This window comes from Strongylocentrotus purpuratus, unplaced genomic scaffold, assembly GCF_000002235.5.
Source record: "Strongylocentrotus purpuratus isolate Spur 01 unplaced genomic scaffold, Spur_5.0 spur5_scaffold_5, whole genome shotgun sequence".
Lineage (NCBI taxonomy): Eukaryota > Metazoa > Echinodermata > Echinoidea > Camarodonta > Strongylocentrotidae > Strongylocentrotus > Strongylocentrotus purpuratus.
In genome coordinates this window covers 27,457,192-27,483,159 of record NW_022145611.1, presented here as the reverse complement: position 1 = coordinate 27,483,159, position 25,968 = coordinate 27,457,192, and the positions used below count along the sequence as shown (strand labels likewise).

The 25,968-nt window shown below is 33.2% G+C and overlaps 1 protein-coding gene across 1 annotated transcript in view; it reads left to right on the top strand.

Annotated features, from left to right (window-relative positions):
• The first annotated feature begins 4,124 nt into the window (after nt 1–4,124).
• LOC588930 (arylsulfatase) overlaps nt 4,125–25,968 on the top strand; it is a 41,587-nt gene continuing 19,743 nt past the window's right edge. Inside the window, exons 1-2 of the mRNA XM_030999154.1 lie at nt 4,125–4,137; nt 4,354–4,481. Coding sequence (XP_030855014.1) covers nt 4,125–4,137; nt 4,354–4,481 — 141 coding nt within the window. The remainder of the gene's footprint in view (nt 4,138–4,353; nt 4,482–25,968) is intronic.

Genomic DNA, 25,968 nt, shown 5'->3' with positions numbered 1-25,968 from the left:
GCTAGTTTCCCCACAATGAATGTACATACATGCCATTAGATGGATCCTGACCCCCATATCCCTTTGAAAGGGGTGTAGTGGTAAATATTGTAAAAATTTGAATTATCACAACTTTCGGGCCGAAATTGTAAGGGCCGGGGTGGTTCAGCATTTTGGAGGAAAATATTAATTTTTTTTATTAGGCTAGTTTCCCCACAATGAATGTACATACATGCCATTAGATGGATCCTGACCCCCATATCCCTTTGTAAGGGGCGTAGGGGCAAATATTGAAAAATTTGAGTTATCACAACTTTCGGGCTGAAATGGTAAGGGCCGGGGTGGTTCAGCATTTTGGAGGAAAATATTAATTTTTTTTATTAGGCTAGTTTCCCCACAATGAATGTACATACATGCCATTAGATGGATCCTGACCCCCATATCCCTTTGTAAGGGGCGTAGTGGCAACTATTGAAAAATTTGAATTATCACAACTTTTCGGGCCGAAGTTGTAAGGGCCGGGGTGGTTCAGCATTTTGGAGGAAAATATCTTTTTTTTTAATAGGCTAGTTACCCCACAATGAATATATATACATGCCATTAGATGGATCCTGACCCCCATATCCCTTTGAAAGGGGCGTAGGGGCAATTATTTTAAAAATTTGAATTATCACAACTTTCGGGCCGAAATGGTAAGGGCCAGGGTGGTTCAGCATTTTGGAGGAAAAAATTATATTTTTTTAATAGGCTAGTTTCCCCACAATGAATGTATATACATGCCATTAGATGGATCCTGACCCCCATATCCCTTTGTAAGGGGCGTAGTGGCAACTATTGAAAAATTTGAATTATCACAACTTTCGGGCCGAAGTTGTAAGGGCCGGGGTGGTTCAGCATTTTGGAGGAAAATATCTTTTTTTTTAATAGGCTAGTTACCCCACAATGAATATATATACATGCCATTAGATGGATCCTGACCCCCATATCCCTTTGAAAGGGGCGTAGGGGCAATTATTTTAAAAATTTGAATTATCACAACTTTCGGGCCGTAATGGTAAGGGCCAGGGTGGTTCAGCATTTTGGAGGAAAATATTAATTTTTTTTATTAGGCTAGTTTCCCCTCAATGAATGTACATACATGCCATTAGATGGATCCTGACCCCCATATCCCTTTGAAAGGGGTGTTGGGGCAAATATTGTAAAAATTTGAATTATCAAATCTTTCGGGCCGAAGTTGTAAGGGCCGGGGTGGTTCAGCATTTTGGAGGAAAATATCTTTTTTTTTTAATAGGCTAGTTACCCCACAATGAATGTATATACATGCCATTAGATGGATCCTGACCCCCATATCCCTTTGATAGGGGCGTAGTGGCAAATATTGAAAATTTGAGTTATCACAACTTTCGGGCCGAAATGGTAAGGGCCGGGGTGGTTCAGCATTTTGGAGTAAAATATTTTTTTTTTTAAATTGGCTAGTTTCCCCATAATGAATGTACATACATGCAATTAGATGGATCCTGAACCCTATATCCCTTTGAAAGGGGTGTAGGGGCAAATATTGTTAGAATTTGAATTATCACAACTTTCGGGCTGAAAAATGTAAGGGCCGGGGTGGTTCAGCATTTTGGAGGAAAAAATTATATTTTTTGAATAGGCTAGTTTCCCCACAATGAATGTACATACATGCCATTAGATGGATCCTGACCCCCATATCCCTTTGAAAGGGGTGTAGTGGTAAATATTGTAAAAATTTGAATTATCACAACTTTCGGGCCGAAATGGTAAGGGCCGGGGTGGTTCAGCATTTTGGAGGAAAATATTATATTTTTTTAATAGGCTAGTTTCCCCACAATGAATGTATATACATGCCATTAGATGGATCCTGACCCCCATATCCTTTAAAAGGGGCGTAGTGACAAATATTGTAAAAATTTGAGTTATCACAACTTTCGGGACGAAATGGTAAGGGCCGGGGTGGTTCAGCATTTTGGAGGAAAATTTTTTTTTTTTTTTAATTGGCTAGTTTCCCCATTATGAATGTACATACATGTACATGCCATTAGATGGATCCTGAACCCTATATCCCTTTGAAATGGGCGTAGGGGCAAATATTGTAAAAATTTGAGTTATCACAACTTTCGGGCCGAAATGGTAAGGGCCGGGGTGGTTCAGCATTTTGGAGGAAAAAATTATATTTTTTGAATAGGCTAGTTTCCCCACAATGAATGTACATACATGCCATTAGATGGATCCTGACCCCCATTTCCCTTTGAAAGGGGCGTAGTGGCAAATATTGTAAAAATTTGAGTTATCACAACTTTCGGGCCGAAATTGTAAGGGCCGGGGTGGTTCAGCATTTTGGAGGAAAATATTTAAAAATTTGATTAGGCTAGTTTCCCCACAATGAATATACATACATGCCATTAGATGGATCCTGAACCCCATATCCCTTTGAAAGGGGTGTAGGGGCAAATATTGTAAAAATTGAATTATCACAACTTTCGGGCCGAAATTGTAAGGGCCGGGGTGGTTCAGCATTTTGGAGGAAAAAATTATATTTTTTGAATAGGCTAGTTTCCTCACAATGAATGTACATAGATGCCATTAGATGGATCCTGACCCTCATATCCCTTTGAATGGGGCGTAGTGGTAAATATTGTAAAAATTTGAATTATCACACCTTTCGGGCCGAAATGGTAAGGGCCGGGGTGGTTCAGCATTTTGGAGAATTTTTTTTTTTTTTTTAAATTGGCTAGTTTCCCCATAATGAATGTACATACATGCGATTAGATGGATCCTGAACCCTATATCCCTTTGAAAGGGGTGTAGTGGCAAATATTGTAAAAATTTGAATTATCACAACTTTCGGGCCGAACTGGTAAAAATGAAAAAAAAAATTTTTTTAAATTGGCTAGTTTCCCCATATGAATGTACATACATGGTTATGATTGATATCAACTCTTTATTAGACGGGGCCCAGATCTTACAAATGCTGTTCAAAGTACCAGTAGAAGTGATGGATTGATTAGATACCAGTACATCAATTTTTAAGGTAAATCCCAAGGATATCATATGTGTATCAAGTCGGGTTCGAGATTCATTGTGGATATTTCACATCCGCATATATTGTTGATGTATGAATTATTTGAATGAGGAGGAGTCGAGAGTTCTGGGCCCATTTTCATTAAAAAATTATAATGGGAGTTGTCAATCAGGTCGTAGTAATCAACTAAAATCCCTAGTTACTTACCAACTATTGAGTAGCTTTGATACTTTGTTTAACCGCTCTCTAGTTGTGATCTGACCATTGCATGCCTTCTGATGGAGTAGACGAGGGTGGAATATATGAAAATTAAGTATATTAGCCTAAATAGTTGATTTACATTATTCTTTGTGCAGCACTGGCAGTCTTTTATGTTGAGCTACCAACTAATACCAGTTAATACACATGTGGGCAAAAACATTGTTTTTGTGGAAATCAAATCAATAACTTTGGGTTGCTATAACTTTTTATTGAAAGAAGATATAAACCTCTCCTGTGCACAGGATATTGGCCTTGTACATAGACAAGTTCCTGTAAAGTAACAAAAAATTGCACCTCTCCGATTTTGATTTATCGAACATACAATTTATTGATAAATTTCAATATTTTGAAAAAATCACAAAAAATTATCTTCTTACTTAAATTTGTGATTTTGATTAATCCCAATTTCGTTGAAATTGGTATCAAAATGTAGATAATTTAATTTCTTTCATATGACATCACATGCATGTCGATTCAAGGTTTCCTCTGAATTTTTTTTCCCAAATACTATTTTTTTGTCAGAAGGGCCATTTTTTTAGACACCCCCTCCGATGTAGGGGTGTTCGCTACAAATTATTAAAAAAACACCTCTGAAATATTGTGAATTATAATAAATCTTTCGAATAAACAAGGTGCGCTTAATTTACGCCGTAGTGGCGATCAACTCAAAAACTAAATATGATATTATACTTTGGTCTTCTGCTTGCAATTTTCTTTCACCATGTTGTGGATTTGCATTTCCGTATTTCAAGGGTACAACATGTTTGCAGCCCAAAAGGCTCTGGGAAGGACTAAATATTTCTTTCATTATTTATCTCTTACTGTGCAAATTAATATAAAAATGTTAGGTGATGGTTTGGTTACAATTAATGAAAACAATGAAGGAAATAAAAAGGCTTTTCTTTTTTGTGGAACACATAATTATTTAAAATACTCATGTTAGGCCTCCCCCTTCCCACTCAAGGCCATTCAATATTATGAAAGTATCAAGCATCCATATTATCCAAGATCACTACTCCATTCATATTTTTCCAAAGTCTTTCATTCTTTTCATCGTCTCTTGTTGACAGGTCGCTATGGTGATTCGCTGAATGAGATGAGTTGGGCTGTAGGTGAGACGCTGTCAGCCATCAAGGAGGCGGGGCTTGAGAGGAACACCCTTGCTATCTTCCTTTCTGACCATGGTCCTCAGATGGAGGTCTGCAGTGAAGGTGGCTCACCAGGAATTTTAAAAGGTATCTACCTGTTACTTTAATACAGCTTCAATTAGACACATTATAGCAGCATGTATGAATAGTGAGTTTGATAATCTCAACCCAGATATATTTGTCCAAAGGCCTGGTCAGATCTCAACAATAGCTATTATGATAAATTATAATGTCATAGTATTGATGATTATAAAAGTGACTCCTCTTAAAGATAAACTCCAGTACTGGTAAAAAAAAAAATAATAATTCTCACAGAATCAAACGAAACTTACACTGAATGTTCAAGATTACAAATAAATGACATGTTCCAAACAATTTTGGAAGAAAATGTATACTGGCTGAGTAATGAGCATAGAAAGACAAGGAAATCAAGGTAGTACTAGCCCCGACACCATGTGTGTTGTCCCATATATAGCTTTCTATGTGAGTGCTTGTTACTTTACCAAGACTCGGTCAAATTTATTATGATTTTGATGACTCCAGAACCTTGCAGTGCAAACCAATACTTACATACTACATGATCAACTGTTTCTGATCCTTTCCACACCTTTTCTTTCACAATGCAATCGCATTACCAGTACTAAAGTTTATCTTTAATTTGAAAATGTTGATATTACATTATTTTTTGTGTTGTAGTATTGATATTATGGTGAATTGAATAACAAGTGAATTGAGCGTTTTTCCCCAATCTCTCTCTCTCTCTTTACGTGCCATGTCCTGAAACGTTGGCGACCATGGAGTGCCACAACTCTCTGGCCCCAATTGAGTATGCAGAGTCTCGTCTTCATCTTCAGCTTCTTATTCTTTAAGATGTTTCTAACTTGGAGAAAATTGATTTTGAAAGTGCACCCTTCTCTTGATTTCTTGCTCGCCTCTTGCATCGTCTGTAATTGTAGTCCCAAGGGAATTAACAGAGGTGGCTTGCTTTATTTGATTGTTGTTGACATGGGCGTAAATCTGTAATTGATACCTATTGTTCAGGGGGGATGATCTATTCATTCATCCCCCCCTGAACAATAGGTATTACGTAAGGATATACGCCCATGGTTGTTGATCTTTAGAGAGTATGGTATTCCTCCCTTCTTTGAAATTATCATGCATTCTGTTTTCTTGTAATTTAGTGATAATCCTCTCTTGTAATTTGATCAACAAGACTCTGTCGCTGCCTCGCTGGTTGCCCAAAAGCCCAGAACATAGCCAAGAATGGATCCAGAAGCACCCCTACAACTCTTTCATGTCTTACTCCTCCTGAATAGATCATCTTATGTTTTTCAACTGTGAATTTTCCGCTGCCAAGCCATCTTGTTTCACTAATTCCTAGACTATACCGTGAGTCAAAAAAAAGTTTATACCTAGAAAATTGCTAATTATTAAAAAAAATTATCTATGAACAGTAAATTATTATACATTTTATGAAAGATTGTTTTATCCCAAATAATTTGGAATCATTTTTGTGAAGTATGTGTTCACGCTTGGATGAACAGGTGGCATTGTTTGCCAGAGTGCAAAAATCGACTTGCGCCAAAGTGATGCCCACAGCATGTAATATGTTGGGATTAGTGGTGTGAGAGAATGAATTGAATGTATCAAATGAAATGCATTGCATATACTTTTTTGCAGAAGTAAAGTCACACACACGCCAAATCCCAATTGTTTTATTTAAACATCAGATAAGCAACTTTGGCGCAAGTCAATTTTTGCACTCTCGCAAACAATGCCTCGTGTTCATTCAAGCGTGATCACATACCACACAAAAATGATACCAAATGATTTGGGATAAACACTCTTTCATAAGATGTATAATAATTTACTGTTCATAGATGATCTTTAAAAAAATTAGCAATTTTCTAGGTGTAAACTTTTTTTGACTCACACTGTATATGCTCATCCTGTTTATTTCTTGCACGACGTTGTCCAATTTCCCCTTCTGGTAGAGTGTGTACATTCCAGGCAACGATGCGCATGTATTACAGTTGCGGACAGATGCTGAATGGCGATAGGGTCCTACCTGTCACACATGGGAAAACCTACCGAACGAGGCACCTCTAATTCCAGAGGTTCCCTTTGTGAGTTTTTCCCAAAAAGGGGCATATTTTGATATTTCATGAAATAGTCTGAAATTACTTAGTTTGAATAAACAGGGGTCATAGACACCTTCCACAGATGAAAAGATTTGAAATAAGCCTTTGTGAAAATTTGTGATATTTTGCTAAAAAATGATGGGCTAACCCCTTGCCATTTTTTCTCAAAAGTGGGCATATTTCAGAATTTCATGAAATTATCTGAAATTACATAGCTTGAATAAACAGGGGTCATAGATACCTTCCACGGATGAAAAGATTTAAAATAAGCCTTTGTGAAAATTTCTGAAATTTTACCAAAAAAGATGGGCTAACCCCTTGCAATTTTTCTCATAAAGGGGCATTTTTCTCAAATTTCATGAAATTATCTGATATCATCTGAATTACATAGCTTGAATGAACAGGGGTTATAGACACCTTTCACAGATGCAAAGATTTGAAAGAAGTATTTGTGAAAATTTCTGAGATTTTGCCAAAAATGATGGGCTAACCCCTTGCCATTTTTCTCAAAAAGTGGCATTTTTTTCCAATTTCATGAAATTATCTGAAATAAAATAAATAATTGAAATAAACAGGTGTCATGAACACCTTTCCACAGATGAAAAGATTTGAAATAAGCATTTGTGAAAATTTCTGAGATTTTGCCAAAAATGATGGGTAACCCAACCCCTTGCCGTTTTTCTCGAAATGGGGCATTTTTTTTTCTTCAAATTTCATGAAATTATCTGAAATAACATAGTTTTAATAAACAAGGGTCATAGTCACCTTCCACAGATGAAAAGATTTGAAATAAGTATTTGTGAAAATTTCTGAGATTTTGCCAAAAATGATGGGCTAACCACTTGCCATTTTTCTCCAAAAGGGGCATTTTTCAGAATTTCATGAAATTATCTTAAAATTACATAATTGACACCTTCCACACCTTCCACAGATAAAAAGATTTAAAATAAGCATTTGTGAAAATTTCTGAGATTTTGCCAAAAATGATGGGCTAACCCCTTGCCATTTTCCTCAAAAAGGGGCATTTTTCAGAAATTCACGAAATTGTCTGAAATCATCTGAAATTACATAGCTTGAATGAACAGGGGTCACAGACATCTTCCAAAGATGATGAGATTTGAAATAAGTATTTGTGAAAATTTCTGAGATTTTGCCAAAAATGATGGGCTAACCCCTTGCCATTTTTCTCAAAAAGGGGCATTTTTCAGAATTTCATGAAATTATCTTAAATTACATAATTGAAATAAACAGGTGTCATAGACACCTTCCACAGATGAAAAGATTTAAAATAAGCCTTTGTGAAAATTTCTGAGATTTTGCCAAAAATGATGGGCTAACCCCTTGCCATTTTTCTCAAAAAAGGGCATTTTTCAGAAATTCATGAAATTATCTGAAATCATCTGAAATTACATAGCTTGAATGAACAGGGGTCACAGACATCTTCCAAAGATGAAAAGATTTGAAATAAGTATTTGTGGAAATTTCTGAGATTTTGCCAAAAATGATGGGCTAACCCCTTGCCATTTTTCTCAAAAAGGGGCATTTTTCAGAATTTCATGAAATTATCTTAAATTACATAATTGACACCTTTCGCACCTTCAACAGATGAAAAGATTTGAAATATGCATTTGTGAAAATTTCTGAGATTTTGCCAAAAATGATGGGCTAACCCCTTGCCATTTTTCTCAAAAAGGGGCATTTTTCAGAATTTCATGAAATTATCTTAAATTACATAATTGACACCTTCCACACCTTCCACAGAGAAAAAGATTTAAAATAAGCATTTGTGAAAATTTCTGAGATTTTGCCAAAAATGATGGGCTAACCCCTTGCCATTTTTCTCAAAAAGTGGCATTTTTCAGAATTTCATGAAATTATCTTAAATTACATAATTGAAATAAACAGGTGGCATAGACACCTTCCACAGATGAAAAGATTTAAAATAAGCCTTTGTGAAAATTTCTGCGATTTTGCCAAAAATGATGGGCTAACTAACCCCTTGCCATTTCCCTCAAAAAAGGGGCATTTTTCAGAAATTCATGAAATTATCTGAAATTTTCTGAAATTACATAGTTTGAATAAACAGGGGTCATAAACACCTTTCACAGATGAAAAGATTTGAAACAAGTATTTGTGAAAATTTCTGAAATTTTGCCAAAAATGATGGGCTCACCCCTTGCCATTTTTCTCAAAAAGGGGCATTTTTCTCAAATTCAGGAAATTATCTTAAATTACATAATTGAGACCTTCCACACCTTCCACAGATGAAAAGATTTGAAATAAGCCTTTGTGAAAATTTCTGAGATTTTGCCAAAAATGATGGGCTAACCCCTTGCCATTTTTTTCAAAAAAGGGCATTTTTCAGAATTTCATGAAATTATCTTAAAATTACATAATTGACACCTTCCACACCTTCCGCAGATAAAAAGATTTAAAATAAGCATTTGTGAAAATTTCTGAGATTTTGCCAAAAATGATGGGCTAACCCCTTGCCATTTTCCTCAAAAAGGGGCATTTTTCAGAAATTCACGAAATTGTCTGAAATCATCTGAAATTACATAGCTTGAATGAACAGGGGTCACAGACATCTTCCAAAGATGATGAGATTTGAAATAAGTATTTGTGAAAATTTCTGAGATTTTGCCAAAAATGATGGGCTAACCCCTTGCCATTTTTCTCAAAAAGTGGCATTTTTCAGAATTTCATGAAATTATCTTAAATTACATAATTGAAATAAACAGGTGTCATAGACACCTTCCACAGATGAAAAGATTTAAAATAAGCCTTTGTGAAAATTTCTGAGATTTTGCCAAAAATGATGGGCTAACCCCTTGCCATTTTTCTCAAAAAGGGAGACATTTTTCCAAATTTCATGAAATTATCTGAAATTAGATAGTTTGAATAAACAGGGGTCATAAACACCTTTCACAGATGAAAAGATTTGAAACAAGTATTTGTGAAAATTTCTGAAATTTTGCCAAAAATGATGGGCTTACCCCTTGCCATTTTTCTCAAAAAGGGGCATTTTTCAGAATTTCATGATATTATCTTAAATTACATAATTGACACTTTCCACAGCTTCCACAGATAAAAAGATTTAAAATAAGCATTTGTGAAAATTTCTGAGATTTTGCCAAAAATGATGGGCTAACCTAACCCCTTGCCATTTTTCTCAAAAAGGGTCATTTTTCAGAATTTCATGAAATTATCTTAAATTACATAATTGACACCTTCCACAGATAAAAAGATTTAAAATAAGCATTTGTGAAAATTTCTGAGATTTTGCCAAAAATGATGGGCTAACCCCTTGCCATTTTCCTTAAAAAAAGGGGCATTTTTCAGAAATTCATGAAATTATCTGAAATCATCTGAAATTACATAGCTTGAATGAACAGGGGTTACAGACATCTTCCAAAGATGAAAAGATTTGAAATAAGTATTTGTGAAAATTTCTGAGATTTTGCCAAAAATGATGGGCTAACCCCTTGCCATTTCCCTCAAAAAAAGGGGCATTTTTCACAAATTCATGAAATTATCTGAAATCATCTGAAATTACATAGCTTGAATGAACAGGGGTCACAGACATCTTCCAAAGATGAAAAGATTTGAAATAAGTATTTGTGAAAATTTCTGAGATTTTGCCAAAAATGATGGGCTAACCCCTTGCCATTTTTCTCAAAAAGGGGCATTTTTCAGAATTTCATGAAATTATCTTAAGTTAAATAATTGACACCTTCCACACCTTCCACAGATAAAAAGATTTAAAATAAGCATTTGTGAAAATTTCTGAGATTTTGCCAAAAATGATGGGCTAACCCCTTGCCATTTTCCTCAAAAAAGGGGCATTTTTCAGAAATTCATGAAATTATCTGAAATCATCTGAAATTACATAGCTTGAATGAACAGGGGTCACAGACATCTTCCAAAGATGAAAAGATTTGAAATAAGTATTTGTGAAAATTTCTGAGATTTTGCCAAAAATGATGGGCTAACCCCTTGCCATTTTTCTCAAAAAGGGAAACATTTTTTTAAATTTCATGAAATTATCTGAAATTAGATAGTTTGAATAAACAGGGGTCATAAACACCTTTCACAGATGAAAAGATTTGAAACAAGTATTTGTGAAAATTTCTGAAATTTTGCCAAAAATGATGGGCTAACCCCTTGCCATTTTTCTCAAAAAGGGGCATTTTTCAGAATTTCATGAAATTATCTTAAATTACATAATTGACACCTTTCGCACCTTCAACAGATGAAAAGATTTGAAATATGCATTTGTGAAAATTTCTGAGATTTTGCCAAAAAAGATGGGCTAACCCCTTGCCATTTTTCTCAAAAAAGGGCATTTTTCAGAATTTCATGAAATTATCTTAAATTACATAATTGACACCTTCCACACCTTCCACAGAGAAAAAGATTTAAAATAAGCATTTGTGAAAATTTCTGAGATTTTGCCAAAAATGATGGGCTAACCCTTTGCCATTTTTCTCAAAAAGTGGCATTTTTCAGAATTTCATGAAATTATCTTAAATTACATAATTGAAATAAACAGGTGGCATAGACACCTTCCACAGATGAAAAGATTTAAAATAAGCCTTTGTGAAAATTTCTGAGATTTTGCCAAAAATGATGGGCTAACCCCTTGCCATTTTCCTCAAAAAAGGGGTATTTTTCAGAAATTCATGAAATTATCTGAAATCATCTGAAATTACATAGCTTGAATGAACAGGGGTCACAGACATCTTCCAAATATGAAAAGATTTGAAACAAGTATTTGTGAAAATTTCTGAAATTTTGCCAAAAATGATGGGCTCACCCCTTGCCATTTTTCTCAAAAAGGGGCATTTTTCTCAAATTCAGGAAATTATCTTAAATTACATAATTGAGACCTTCCACACCTTCCACAGATGAAAAGATTTGAAATAAGCCTTTGTGAAAATTTCTGAGATTTTGCCAAAAATGACGGGCTAACCCCTTGCCATTTTCCTCAAAAAGGGGTATTTTTCAGAAATTCATGAAATTATCTGAAATCATCTGAAATTACATAGCTTGAATGAACAGAGGTCACAGACATCTTCAAAAGATGAAAAGATTTGAAATAAGCCTTTGTGAAAAATTTCTGAGATTTTGCCAAAAATGATGGGCTAACTAACCCCTTGCCATTTTTCTCAAAAAGTGGCATTTTTCAGAATTTCATGAAATTATCTTAAATTACATAATTGAAATAAACAGGTGTCATAGACACCTTCCACAGATGAAAAGATTTAAAATAAGCCTTTGTGAAAATTTCTGAGATTTTGCCAAAAATGATGGGCTAACCCCTTGCCATTTTTCTCAAAAAGGGAAACATTTTTTTAAATTTCATGAAATTATCTGAAATTAGATAGTTTGAATAAACAGGGGTCATAAACACCTTTCACAGATGAAAAGATTTGAAACAAGTATTTGTGAAAATTTCTGAAATTTTGCCAAAAATGATGGGCTTACCCCTTGCCATTTTTCTCAAAAAGGGGCATTTTTCAGAATTTCATGAAATTATCTTAAATTACATGATTGACACCTTTTGCACCTTCAACAGATGAAAAGATTTAAAATAAGCATTTGTGAAAATTTCTGAGATTTTGCCAAAAATGATGGGCTAACCCCTTGCCATTTTTCTCAAAAAGTGGCATTTTTCAGAATTTCATGAAATTATCTTAAATTACATAATTGAAATAAACAGGTGGCATAGACACCTTCCACAGATGAAAAGATTTAAAATAAGCCTTTGTGAAAATTTCTGAAATTTTGCCAAAAATGATGGGCTAACCCCTTGCCATTTTCCTCAAAAAAGGGGTATTTTCAGAAATTCATGAAATTATCTGAAATCATCTGAAATTACATAGCTTGAATGAACAGGGGTCACAGACATCTTCCAAAGATGAAAAGATTTGAAACAAGTATTTGTGAAAATTTCTGAAATTTTGCCAAAAATGATGGGCTCACCCCTTGCCATTTTTCTCAAAAAGGGGCATTTTTCTCAAATTCAGGAAATTATCTTAAATTACATAATTGACACCTTCCACAGATGAAAAGATTTGAAATAAGCCTTTGTGAAAATTTCTGAGATTTTGCCAAAAATGACGGGCTAACCCCTTGCCATTTTCCTCAAAAAGGGGTATTTTTCAGAAATTCATGAAATTATCTGAAATCATCTGAAATTACATAGCTTGAATGAACAGAGGTCACAGACATCTTCCAAAGATGAAAAGATTTGAAATAAGTATTTGTGAAAATTTCTGAGATTTTGCCAAAAATGATGGGCTCACGCCTTGCCATTTTTCTCAAAAAGGGGCATTTTTCAGAATTTCATGAAATTATCTTAAATTACATAATTGAAATAAACAGGTGTCTATGACACCTTCCACAGTTGAAAAGATTTAAAATAAGCCTTTGTGAAAATTTCTGAGATTTTGCCAAAAATGATGGGCTAACTAACCCCTTGCCATTTTTCTCAAAAAGTGGCATTTTTCAGAATTTCATGAAATTATCTGAAATCATCTGAAATTACATAGCTTGAATGAACAGGGGTTACAGACATCTTCCAAAGATGAAAAGATTTGAAATAAGTATTTGTGAAAATTTCTGAGATTTTGCCAAAAATGATGGGCTAACCCCTTGCCATTTCCCTCAAAAAAAGGGGCATTTTTCACAAATTCATGAAATTATCTGAAATCATCTGAAATTACATAGCTTGAATGAACAGGGGTCACAGACATCTTCCAAAGATGAAAAGATTTGAAATAAGTATTTGTGAAAATTTCTGAGATTTTGCCAAAAATGATGGGCTAACCCCTTGCCATTTTTCTCAAAAAGGGGCATTTTTCAGAATTTCATGAAATTATCTTAAGTTAAATAATTGACACCTTCCACACCTTCCACAGATAAAAAGATTTAAAATAAGCATTTGTGAAAATTTCTGAGATTTTGCCAAAAATGATGGGCTAACCCCTTGCCATTTTCCTCAAAAAAGGGGCATTTTTCAGAAATTCATGAAATTATCTGAAATCATCTGAAATTACATAGCTTGAATGAACAGGGGTCACAGACATCTTCCAAAGATGAAAAGATTTGAAATAAGTATTTGTGAAAATTTCTGAGATTTTGCCAAAAATGATGGGCTAACCCCTTGCCATTTTTCTCAAAAAGGGAAACATTTTTTTAAATTTCATGAAATTATCTGAAATTAGATAGTTTGAATAAACAGGGGTCATAAACACCTTTCACAGATGAAAAGATTTGAAACAAGTATTTGTGAAAATTTCTGAAATTTTGCCAAAAATGATGGGCTAACCCCTTGCCATTTTTCTCAAAAAGGGGCATTTTTCAGAATTTCATGAAATTATCTTAAATTACATAATTGACACCTTTCGCACCTTCAACAGATGAAAAGATTTGAAATATGCATTTGTGAAAATTTCTGAGATTTTGCCAAAAAAGATGGGCTAACCCCTTGCCATTTTTCTCAAAAAAGGGCATTTTTCAGAATTTCATGAAATTATCTTAAATTACATAATTGACACCTTCCACACCTTCCACAGAGAAAAAGATTTAAAATAAGCATTTGTGAAAATTTCTGAGATTTTGCCAAAAATGATGGGCTAACCCTTTGCCATTTTTCTCAAAAAGTGGCATTTTTCAGAATTTCATGAAATTATCTTAAATTACATAATTGAAATAAACAGGTGGCATAGACACCTTCCACAGATGAAAAGATTTAAAATAAGCCTTTGTGAAAATTTCTGAGATTTTGCCAAAAATGATGGGCTAACCCCTTGCCATTTTCCTCAAAAAAGGGGTATTTTTCAGAAATTCATGAAATTATCTGAAATCATCTGAAATTACATAGCTTGAATGAACAGGGGTCACAGACATCTTCCAAATATGAAAAGATTTGAAACAAGTATTTGTGAAAATTTCTGAAATTTTGCCAAAAATGATGGGCTCACCCCTTGCCATTTTTCTCAAAAAGGGGCATTTTTCTCAAATTCAGGAAATTATCTTAAATTACATAATTGAGACCTTCCACACCTTCCACAGATGAAAAGATTTGAAATAAGCCTTTGTGAAAATTTCTGAGATTTTGCCAAAAATGACGGGCTAACCCCTTGCCATTTTCCTCAAAAAGGGGTATTTTTCAGAAATTCATGAAATTATCTGAAATCATCTGAAATTACATAGCTTGAATGAACAGAGGTCACAGACATCTTCAAAAGATGAAAAGATTTGAAATAAGCCTTTGTGAAAAATTTCTGAGATTTTGCCAAAAATGATGGGCTAACTAACCCCTTGCCATTTTTCTCAAAAAGTGGCATTTTTCAGAATTTCATGAAATTATCTTAAATTACATAATTGAAATAAACAGGTGTCATAGACACCTTCCACAGATGAAAAGATTTAAAATAAGCCTTTGTGAAAATTTCTGAGATTTTGCCAAAAATGATGGGCTAACCCCTTGCCATTTTTCTCAAAAAGGGAAACATTTTTTAAATTTCATGAAATTATCTGAAATTAGATAGTTTGAATAAACAGGGGTCATAAACACCTTTCACAGATGAAAAGATTTGAAACAAGTATTTGTGAAAATTTCTGAAATTTTGCCAAAAATGATGGGCTTACCCCTTGCCATTTTTCTCAAAAAGGGGCATTTTTCAGAATTTCATGAAATTATCTTAAATTACATGATTGACACCTTTTGCACCTTCAACAGATGAAAAGATTTAAAATAAGCATTTGTGAAAATTTCTGAGATTTTGCCAAAAATGATGGGCTAACCCCTTGCCATTTTTCTCAAAAAGTGGCATTTTTCAGAATTTCATGAAATTATCTTAAATTACATAATTGAAATAAACAGGTGGCATAGACACCTTCCACAGATGAAAAGATTTAAAATAAGCCTTTGTGAAAATTTCTGAAATTTTGCCAAAAATGATGGGCTAACCCCTTGCCATTTTCCTCAAAAAAGGGGTATTTTTCAGAAATTCATGAAATTATCTGAAATCATCTGAAATTACATAGCTTGAATGAACAGGGGTCACAGACATCTTCCAAAGATGAAAAGATTTGAAACAAGTATTTGTGAAAATTTCTGAAATTTTGCCAAAAATGATGGGCTCACCCCTTGCCATTTTTCTCAAAAAGGGGCATTTTTCTCAAATTCAGGAAATTATCTTAAATTACATAATTGACACCTTCCACAGATGAAAAGATTTGAAATAAGCCTTTGTGAAAATTTCTGAGATTTTGCCAAAAATGACGGGCTAACCCCTTGCCATTTTCCTCAAAAAGGGGTATTTTTCAGAAATTCATGAAATTATCTGAAATCATCTGAAATTACATAGCTTGAATGAACAGAGGTCACAGACATCTTCCAAAGATGAAAAGATTTGAAATAAGTATTTGTGAAAATTTCTGAGATTTTGCCAAAAATGATGGGCTCACGCCTTGCCATTTTTCTCAAAAAGGGGCATTTTTCAGAATTTCATGAAATTATCTTAAATTACATAATTGAAATAAACAGGTGTCTATGACACCTTCCACAGTTGAAAAGATTTAAAATAAGCCTTTGTGAAAATTTCTGAGATTTTGCCAAAAATGATGGGCTAACTAACCCCTTGCCATTTTTCTCAAAAAGTGGCATTTTTCAGAATTTCATGAAATTATCTTAAATTACATAATTGAAATAAACAGGTGTCATAGACACCTTCCACAGATGAAAAGATTTAAAATAAGCCTTTGTGAAAATTTCTGAGATTTTGCCAAAAATGATGGGCTAACCCCTTGCCATTTTTCTCAAAAAGGGAAACATTTTTCCAAATTTCATGAAATTATCTGAAATTAGATAGTTTAAACAAACAGGGGTCATAAACACATTTCACAGATGAAAAGATCTGAAACAAGTATTTGTGAAAATTTCTGAAATTTTGCCAAAAATGATGGGCTAACCCCTTGCCATTTTTCTCAAAAAGGGGCATTTTTCAGAATTTCATGAAATTATCTTCAATTACATAATTGACACCTTTCGCACCTTCAACAGATGAAAAGATTTGAAATATGCATTTGTGAAAATTTCTGAGATTTTGCCAAAAATGATGGGCTAACCCCTTGCCATTTTTCTCAAAAAAGGGCATTTTTCAGAATTTCATGAAATTATCTTAAATTACATAATTGAAATAAACAGGTGTCATAGACACCTTCCACAGATGAAAAGATTTAAAATAAGCCTTTGTGAAAATTTCTGAGATTTTGCCAAAAATGATGGGCTAACCCCTTGCCATTTTTCTCAAAAAGGGAAACATTTTTCCAAATTTCATGAAATTATCTGAAATTAGATAGTTTAAATAAACAGGGGTCATAAACACATTTCACAGATGAAAAGATCTGAAACAAGTATTTGTGAAAATTTCTGAAATTTTGCCAAAAATGATGGGCTAACCCCTTGCCATTTTTCTCAAAAAGGGGCATTTTTCAGAATTTCATGAAATTATCTTCAATTACATAATTGACACCTTTCGCACCTTCAACAGATGAAAAGATTTGAAATATGCATTTGTGAAAATTTCTGAGATTTTGCCAAAAATGATGGGCTAACCCCTTGCCATTTTTCTCAAAAAAGGGCATTTTTCAGAATTTCATGAAATTATCTTAAATTACATAATTGACACCTTCCACACCTTCCACAGAGAAAAAGATTTAAAATAAGCATTTGTGAAAATTTCTGAGATTTTGCCAAAAATGATGGGATAACCCCTTGCCATTTTTCTCAAAAAGTGGCATTTTTCAGAATTTCATGAAATTATCTTAAATTACATAATTGAAATAAACAGGTGGCAAAGACACCTTCCACAGATGAAAAGATTTAAAATAAGCCTTTGTGAAAATTTCTGAGATTTTGCCAAAAATGATGGGCTAACTAACCCCTTGCCATTTTTCTCAAAAAGGGGCATTTTTCAGAATTTCATGAAATTATCTTAAATTACATAATTGACACCTTTCGCACCTTCCACAGATGAAAAGATTTGAAATATGCATTTGTGAAAATTTCTGAGATTGTGCCAAAAATGATGGGCTAACCCCTTGCCATTTTTCTCAAAAAGGGAAACATTTTTTTAAATTTCATGAAATTATCTGAAATTAGATAGTTTGAATAAACAGGGGTCACAGACATCTTCCAAAGATGAAAAGATTTGAAACAAGTATTTGTGAAAATTTCTGAAATTTTGCCAAAAATGATGGGCTCACCCCTTGCCATTTTTCTCAAAAAGGGGCATTTTTCTCAAATTCAGGAAATTATCTTAAATTACATAATTGACACCTTCCACAGATGAAAAGATTTGAAATAAGCCTTTGTGAAAATTTCTGAGATTTTGCCAAAAATGACGGGCTAACCCCTTGCCATTTTCCTCAAAAAGGGGTATTTTTCAGAAATTCATGAAATTATCTGAAATCATCTGAAATTACATAGCTTGAATGAACAGAGGTCACAGACATCTTCCAAAGATGAAAAGATTTGAAATAAGTATTTGTGAAAATTTCTGAGATTTTGCCAAAAATGATGGGCTAACCCCTTGCCATTTTTCTGAAAAAGGGAAACATTTTTTTAAATTTCATGAAATTATCTGAAATTAGATAGTTTGAATAAACAGGGGTCATAAACACCTTTCACAGATGAAAAGATTTGAAACAAGTATTTGTGAAAATTTCTGAAATTTTGCCAAAAATGATGGGCTTACCCCTTGCCATTTTTCTCAAAAAGTGGCATTTTTCAGAATTTCATGAAATTATCTTAAATTACATAATTGAAATAAACAGGTGGCATAGACACCTTCCACAGATGAAAAGATTTAAAATAAGCCTTTGTGAAAATTTCTGAAATTTTGCCAAAAATGATGGGCTAACCCCTTGCCATTTTCCTCAAAAAAGGGGTATTTTTCAGAAATTCATGAAATTATCTGAAATCATCTGAAATTACATAGCTTGAATGAACAGGGGTCACAGACATCTTCCAAAGATGAAAAGATTTGAAACAAGTATTTGTGAAAATTTCTGAAATTTTGCCAAAAATGATGGGCTCACCCCTTGCCATTTTTCTCAAAAAGGGGCATTTTTCTCAAATTCAGGAAATTATCTTAAATTACATAATTGACACCTTCCACAGATGAAAAGATTTGAAATAAGCCTTTGTGAAAATTTCTGAGATTTTGCCAAAAATGACGGGCTAACCCCTTGCCATTTTCCTCAAAAAGGGGTATTTTTCAGAAATTCATGAAATTATCTGAAATCATCTGAAATTACATAGCTTGAATGAACAGAGGTCACAGACATCTTCCAAAGATGAAAAGATTTGAAATAAGTATTTGTGAAAATTTCTGAGATTTTGCCAAAAATGATGGGCTCACGCCTTGCCATTTTTCTCAAAAAGGGGCATTTTTCAGAATTTCATGAAATTATCTTAAATTACATAATTGAAATAAACAGGTATCTATGACACCTTCCACAGTTGAAAAGATTTAAAATAAGCCTTTGTGAAAATTTCTGAGATTTTGCCAAAAATGATGGGCTAACTAACCCCTTGCCATTTTTCTCAAAAAGTGGCATTTTTCAGAATTTCATGAAATTATCTTAAATTACATAATTGAAATAAACAGGTGTCATAGACACCTTCCACAGATGAAAAGATTTAAAATAAGCCTTTGTGAAAATTTCTGAGATTTTGCCAAAAATGATGGGCTAACCCCTTGCCATTTTTCTCAAAAAGGGAAACATTTTTCCAAATTTCATGAAATTATCTGAAATTAGATAGTTTAAATAAACAGGGGTCATAAACACATTTCACAGATGAAAAGATCTGAAACAAGTATTTGTGAAAATTTCTGAAATTTTGCCAAAAATGATGGGCTAACCCCTTGCCATTTTTCTCAAAAAGGGGCATTTTTCAGAATTTCATGAAATTATCTTCAATTACATAATTGACACCTTTCGCACCTTCAACAGATGAAAAGATTTGAAATATGCATTTGTGAAAATTTCTGAGATTTTGCCAAAAATGATGGGCTAACCCCTTGCCATTTTTCTCAAAAAAGGGCATTTTTCAGAATTTCATGAAATTATCTTAAATTACATAATTGACACCTTCCACACCTTCCACAGAGAAAAAGATTTAAAATAAGCATTTGTGAAAATTTCTGAGATTTTGCCAAAAATGATGGGATAACCCCTTGCCATTTTTCTCAAAAAGTGGCATTTTTCAGAATTTCATGAAATTATCTTAAATTACATAATTGAAATAAACAGGTGGCATAGACACCTTCCACAGATGAAAAGATTTAAAATAAGCCTTTGTGAAAATTTCTGAGATTTTGCCAAAAATGATGGGATAACCCCTTGCCATTTTTCTCAAAAAGGGGCATTTTTCAGAATTTCATGAAATTATCTTAAATTACATAATTGACACCTTTCGCACCTTCCACAGATGAAAAGATTTGAAATATGCATTTGTGAAAATTTCTGAGATTGTGCCAAAAATGATGGGCTAACCCCTTGCCATTTTTTTCAAAAAAGGGCATTTTTCAGAATTTCATGAAATTATCTTAAAATTACATAATTGACACCTTTCGCACCTTCCACAGATGAAAAGATTTGAAATATGCATTTGTGAAAATTTCTGAGATTGTGCCAAAAATGATGGGCTAACCCCTTGCCATTTTCCTCAAAAAGGGGCATTTTTCAGAAATTCACGAAATTGTCTGTAATCATCTGAAATTACATAGCTTGAATGAACAGGGGTCACAGACATCTTCCAAAGATGATGAGATTTGAAATAAGTATTTGTGAAAATTTCTGAGATTTTGCCAAAAATGATGGGCTAACCCCTTGCCATTTTTCTCAAAAAGTGGCATTTTTCAGAATTTCATGAAATTATCTTAAATTACATAATTGAAATAAACAGGTGTCATAGACACCTTCCACAGATGAAAAGATTTAAAATAAGCCTTTGTGAAAATTTCTGAGATTTTGCCAAAAATGATGGGCTAACCCCTTGCCATTTTTCTCAAAAAGGGAGACATTTTTCCAAATTTCATGAAATTATCTGAAATTAGATAGTTTGAATAAACAGGGGTCATAAACACCTTTCACAGATGAAAAGATTTGAAATAAGTATTTGTGAAAATTTCTGAAATTTTGCCAAAAATGATGGGCTTACCCCTTGCCATTTTTCTCAAAAAGGGGCATTTTTCAGAATTTCATGATATTATCTTAAATTACATAATTGACACTTTCCACAGCTTCCACAGATAAAAAGATTTAAAATAAGCATTTGTGAAAATTTCTGAGATTTTGCCAAAAATGATGGGCTTACCCCTTGCCATTTTTCTCAAAAAGGGTCATTTTTCAGAATTTCATGAAATTATCTTAAATTACATAATTGACACCTTCCACAGATAAAAAGATTTAAAATAAGCATTTGTGAAAATTTCTGAGATTTTGCCAAAAATGATGGGCTAACCCATTGCCATTTTCCTTAAAAAAAGGGGCATTTTTCAGAAATTCATGAAATTATCTGAAATCATCTGAAATTACATAGCTTGAATGAACAGGGGTTACAGACATCTTCCAAAGATGAAAAGATTTGAAATAAGTATTTGTGAAAATTTCTGAGATTTTGCCAAAAATGATGGGCTAACCCCTTGCCATTTTCCTTAAAAAAAGGGGCATTTTTCACAAATTCATGAAATTATCTGAAATCATCTGAAATTACATAGCTTGAATGAACAGGGGTCACAGACATCTTCCAAAGATGAAAAGATTTGAAATAAGTATTTGTGAAAATTTCTGAGATTTTGCCAAAAATGATGGGCTAACCCCTTGCCATTTTTCTCAAAAAGGGGCATTTTTCAGAATTTCATGAAATTATCTTAAATTAAATAATTGACACCTTCCACACCTTCCACAGATAAAAAGATTTAAAATAAGCATTTGTGAAAATTTCTGAGATTTTGCCAAAAATGATGGGCTAACCCCTTGCCATTTTCCTCAAAAAAGGGGCATTTTTCAGAAATTCATGAAATTATCTGAAATCATCTGAAATTACATAGCTTGAATGAACAGGGGTCACAGACATCTTCCAAAGATGAAAAGATTTGAAATAAGTATTTGTGAAAATTTCTGAGATTTTGCCAAAAATGATGGGCTAACCCCTTGCCATTTTTCTGAAAAAGGGAAACATTTTTTTAAATTTCATGAAATTATCTGAAATTAGATAGTTTGAATAAACAGGGGTCATAAACACCTTTCACAGATGAAAAGATTTGAAACAAGTATTTGTGAAAATTTCTGAAATTTTGCCAAAAATGATGGGCTAACCCCTTGCCATTTTTCTCAAAAAGGGGCATTTTTCAGAATTTCATGAAATTATCTTCAATTACATAATTGACACCTTTCGCACCTTCAACAGATGAAAAGATTTGAAATATGCATTTGTGAAAATTTCTGAGATTTTGCCAAAAATGATGGGCTAACCCCTTGCCATTTTTCTCAAAAAAGGGCATTTTTCAGAATTTCATGAAATTATCTTAAATTACATAATTGACACCTTCCACACCTTCCACAGAGAAAAAGATTTAAAATAAGCATTTGTGAAAATTTCTGAGATTTTGCCAAAAATGATGGGATAACCCCTTGCCATTTTTCTCAAAAAGTGGCATTTTTCAGAATTTCATGAAATTATCTTAAATTACATAATTGAAATAAACAGGTGGCAAAGACACCTTCCACAGATGAAAAGATTTAAAATAAGCCTTTGTGAAAATTTCTGAGATTTTGCCAAAAATGATGGGCTAACTAACCCCTTGCCATTTTTCTCAAAAAGGGGCATTTTTCAGAATTTCATGAAATTATCTTAAATTACATAATTGACACCTTTCGCACCTTCCACAGATGAAAAGATTTGAAATATGCATTTGTGAAAATTTCTGAGATTGTGCCAAAAATGATGGGCTAACCCCTTGCCATTTTTCTCAAAAAGGGAAACATTTTTTTAAATTTCATGAAATTATCTGAAATTAGATAGTTTGAATAAACAGGGGTCACAGACATCTTCCAAAGATGAAAAGATTTGAAACAAGTATTTGTGAAAATTTCTGAAATTTTGCCAAAAATGATGGGCTCACCCCTTGCCATTTTTCTCAAAAAGGGGCATTTTTCTCAAATTCAGGAAATTATCTTAAATTACATAATTGACACCTTCCACAGATGAAAAGATTTGAAATAAGCCTTTGTGAAAATTTCTGAGATTTTGCCAAAAATGACGGGCTAACCCCTTGCCATTTTCCTCAAAAAGGGGTATTTTTCAGAAATTCATGAAATTATCTGAAATCATCTGAAATTACATAGCTTGAATGAACAGAGGTCACAGACATCTTCCAAAGATGAAAAGATTTGAAATAAGTATTTGTGAAAATTTCTGAGATTTTGCCAAAAATGATGGGCTAACCCCTTGCCATTTTTCTGAAAAAGGGAAACATTTTTTTAAATTTCATGAAATTATCTGAAATTAGATAGTTTGAATAAACAGGGGTCATAAACACCTTTCACAGATGAAAAGATTTGAAACAAGTATTTGTGAAAATTTCTGAAATTTTGCCAAAAATGATGGGCTTACCCCTTGCCATTTTTCTCAAAAAGTGGCATTTTTCAGAATTTCATGAAATTATCTTAAATTACATAATTGAAATAAACAGGTGGCATAGACACCTTCCACAGATGAAAAGATTTAAAATAAGCCTTTGTGAAAATTTCTGAAATTTTGCCAAAAATGATGGGCTAACCCCTTGCCATTTTCCTCAAAAAAGGGGTATTTTTCAGAAATTCATGAAATTATCTGAAATCATCTGAAATTACATAGCTTGAATGAACAGGGGTCACAGACATCTTCCAAAGATGAAAAGATTTGAAACAAGTATTTGTGAAAATTTCTGAAATTTTGCCAAAAATGATGGGCTCACCCCTTGCCATTTTTCTCAAAAAGGGGCATTTTTCTCAAATTCAGGAAATTATCTTAAATTACATAATTGACACCTTCCACAGATGAAAAGATTTGAAATAAGCCTTTGTGAAAATTTCTGAGATTTTGCCAAAAATGACGGGCTAACCCCTTGCCATTTTCCTCAAAAAGGGGTATTTTTCAGAAATTCATGAAATTATCTGAAATCATCTGAAATTACATAGCTTGAATGAACAGAGGTCACAGACATCTTCCAAAGATGAAAAGATTTGAAATAAGTATTTGTGAAAATTTCTGAGATTTTGCCAAAAATGATGGGCTCACGCCTTGCCATTTTTCTCAAAAAGGGGCATTTTTCAGAATTTCATGAAATTATCTTAAATTACATAATTGAAATAAACAGGTATCTATGACACCTTCCACAGTTGAAAAGATTTAAAATAAGCCTTTGTGAAAATTTCTGAGATTTTGCCAAAAATGATGGGCTAACTAACCCCTTGCCATTTTTCTCAAAAAGTGGCATTTTTCAGAATTTCATGAAATTATCTTAAATTACATAATTGAAATAAACAGGTGTCATAGACACCTTCCACAGATGAAAAGATTTAAAATAAGCCTTTGTGAAAATTTCTGAGATTTTGCCAAAAATGATGGGCTAACCCCTTGCCATTTTTCTCAAAAAGGGAAACATTTTTCCAAATTTCATGAAATTATCTGAAATTAGATAGTTTAAATAAACAGGGGTCATAAACACATTTCACAGATGAAAAGATCTGAAACAAGTATTTGTGAAAATTTCTGAAATTTTGCCAAAAATGATGGGCTAACCCCTTGCCATTTTTCTCAAAAAGGGGCATTTTTCAGAATTTCATGAAATTATCTTCAATTACATAATTGACACCTTTCGCACCTTCAACAGATGAAAAGATTTGAAATATGCATTTGTGAAAATTTCTGAGATTTTGCCAAAAATGATGGGCTAACCCCTTGCCATTTTTCTCAAAAAAGGGCATTTTTCAGAATTTCATGAAATTATCTTAAATTACATAATTGACACCTTCCACACCTTCCACAGAGAAAAAGATTTAAAATAAGCATTTGTGAAAATTTCTGAGATTTTGCCAAAAATGATGGGATAACCCCTTGCCATTTTTCTCAAAAAGTGGCATTTTTCAGAATTTCATGAAATTATCTTAAATTACATAATTGAAATAAACAGGTGGCATAGACACCTTCCACAGATGAAAAGATTTAAAATAAGCCTTTGTGAAAATTTCTGAGATTTTGCCAAAAATGATGGGATAACCCCTTGCCATTTTTCTCAAAAAGGGGCATTTTTCAGAATTTCATGAAATTATCTTAAATTACATAATTGACACCTTTCGCACCTTCCACAGATGAAAAGATTTGAAATATGCATTTGTGAAAATTTCTGAGATTGTGCCAAAAATGATGGGCTAACCCCTTGCCATTTTTTTCAAAAAAGGGCATTTTTCAGAATTTCATGAAATTATCTTAAAATTACATAATTGACACCTTTCGCACCTTCCACAGATGAAAAGATTTGAAATATGCATTTGTGAAAATTTCTGAGATTGTGCCAAAAATGATGGGCTAACCCCTTGCCATTTTCCTCAAAAAGGGGCATTTTTCAGAAATTCACGAAATTGTCTGTAATCATCTGAAATTACATAGCTTGAATGAACAGGGGTCACAGACATCTTCCAAAGATGATGAGATTTGAAATAAGTATTTGTGAAAATTTCTGAGATTTTGCCAAAAATGATGGGCTAACCCCTTGCCATTTTTCTCAAAAAGTGGCATTTTTCAGAATTTCATGAAATTATCTTAAATTACATAATTGAAATAAACAGGTGTCATAGACACCTTCCACAGATGAAAAGATTTAAAATAAGCCTTTGTGAAAATTTCTGAGATTTTGCCAAAAATGATGGGCTAACCCCTTGCCATTTTTCTCAAAAAGGGAGACATTTTTCCAAATTTCATGAAATTATCTGAAATTAGATAGTTTGAATAAACAGGGGTCATAAACACCTTTCACAGATGAAAAGATTTGAAATAAGTATTTGTGAAAATTTCTGAAATTTTGCCAAAAATGATGGGCTTACCCCTTGCCATTTTTCTCAAAAAGGGGCATTTTTCAGAATTTCATGATATTATCTTAAATTACATAATTGACACTTTCCACAGCTTCCACAGATAAAAAGATTTAAAATAAGCATTTGTGAAAATTTCTGAGATTTTGCCAAAAATGATGGGCTTACCCCTTGCCATTTTTCTCAAAAAGGGTCATTTTTCAGAATTTCATGAAATTATCTTAAATTACATAATTGA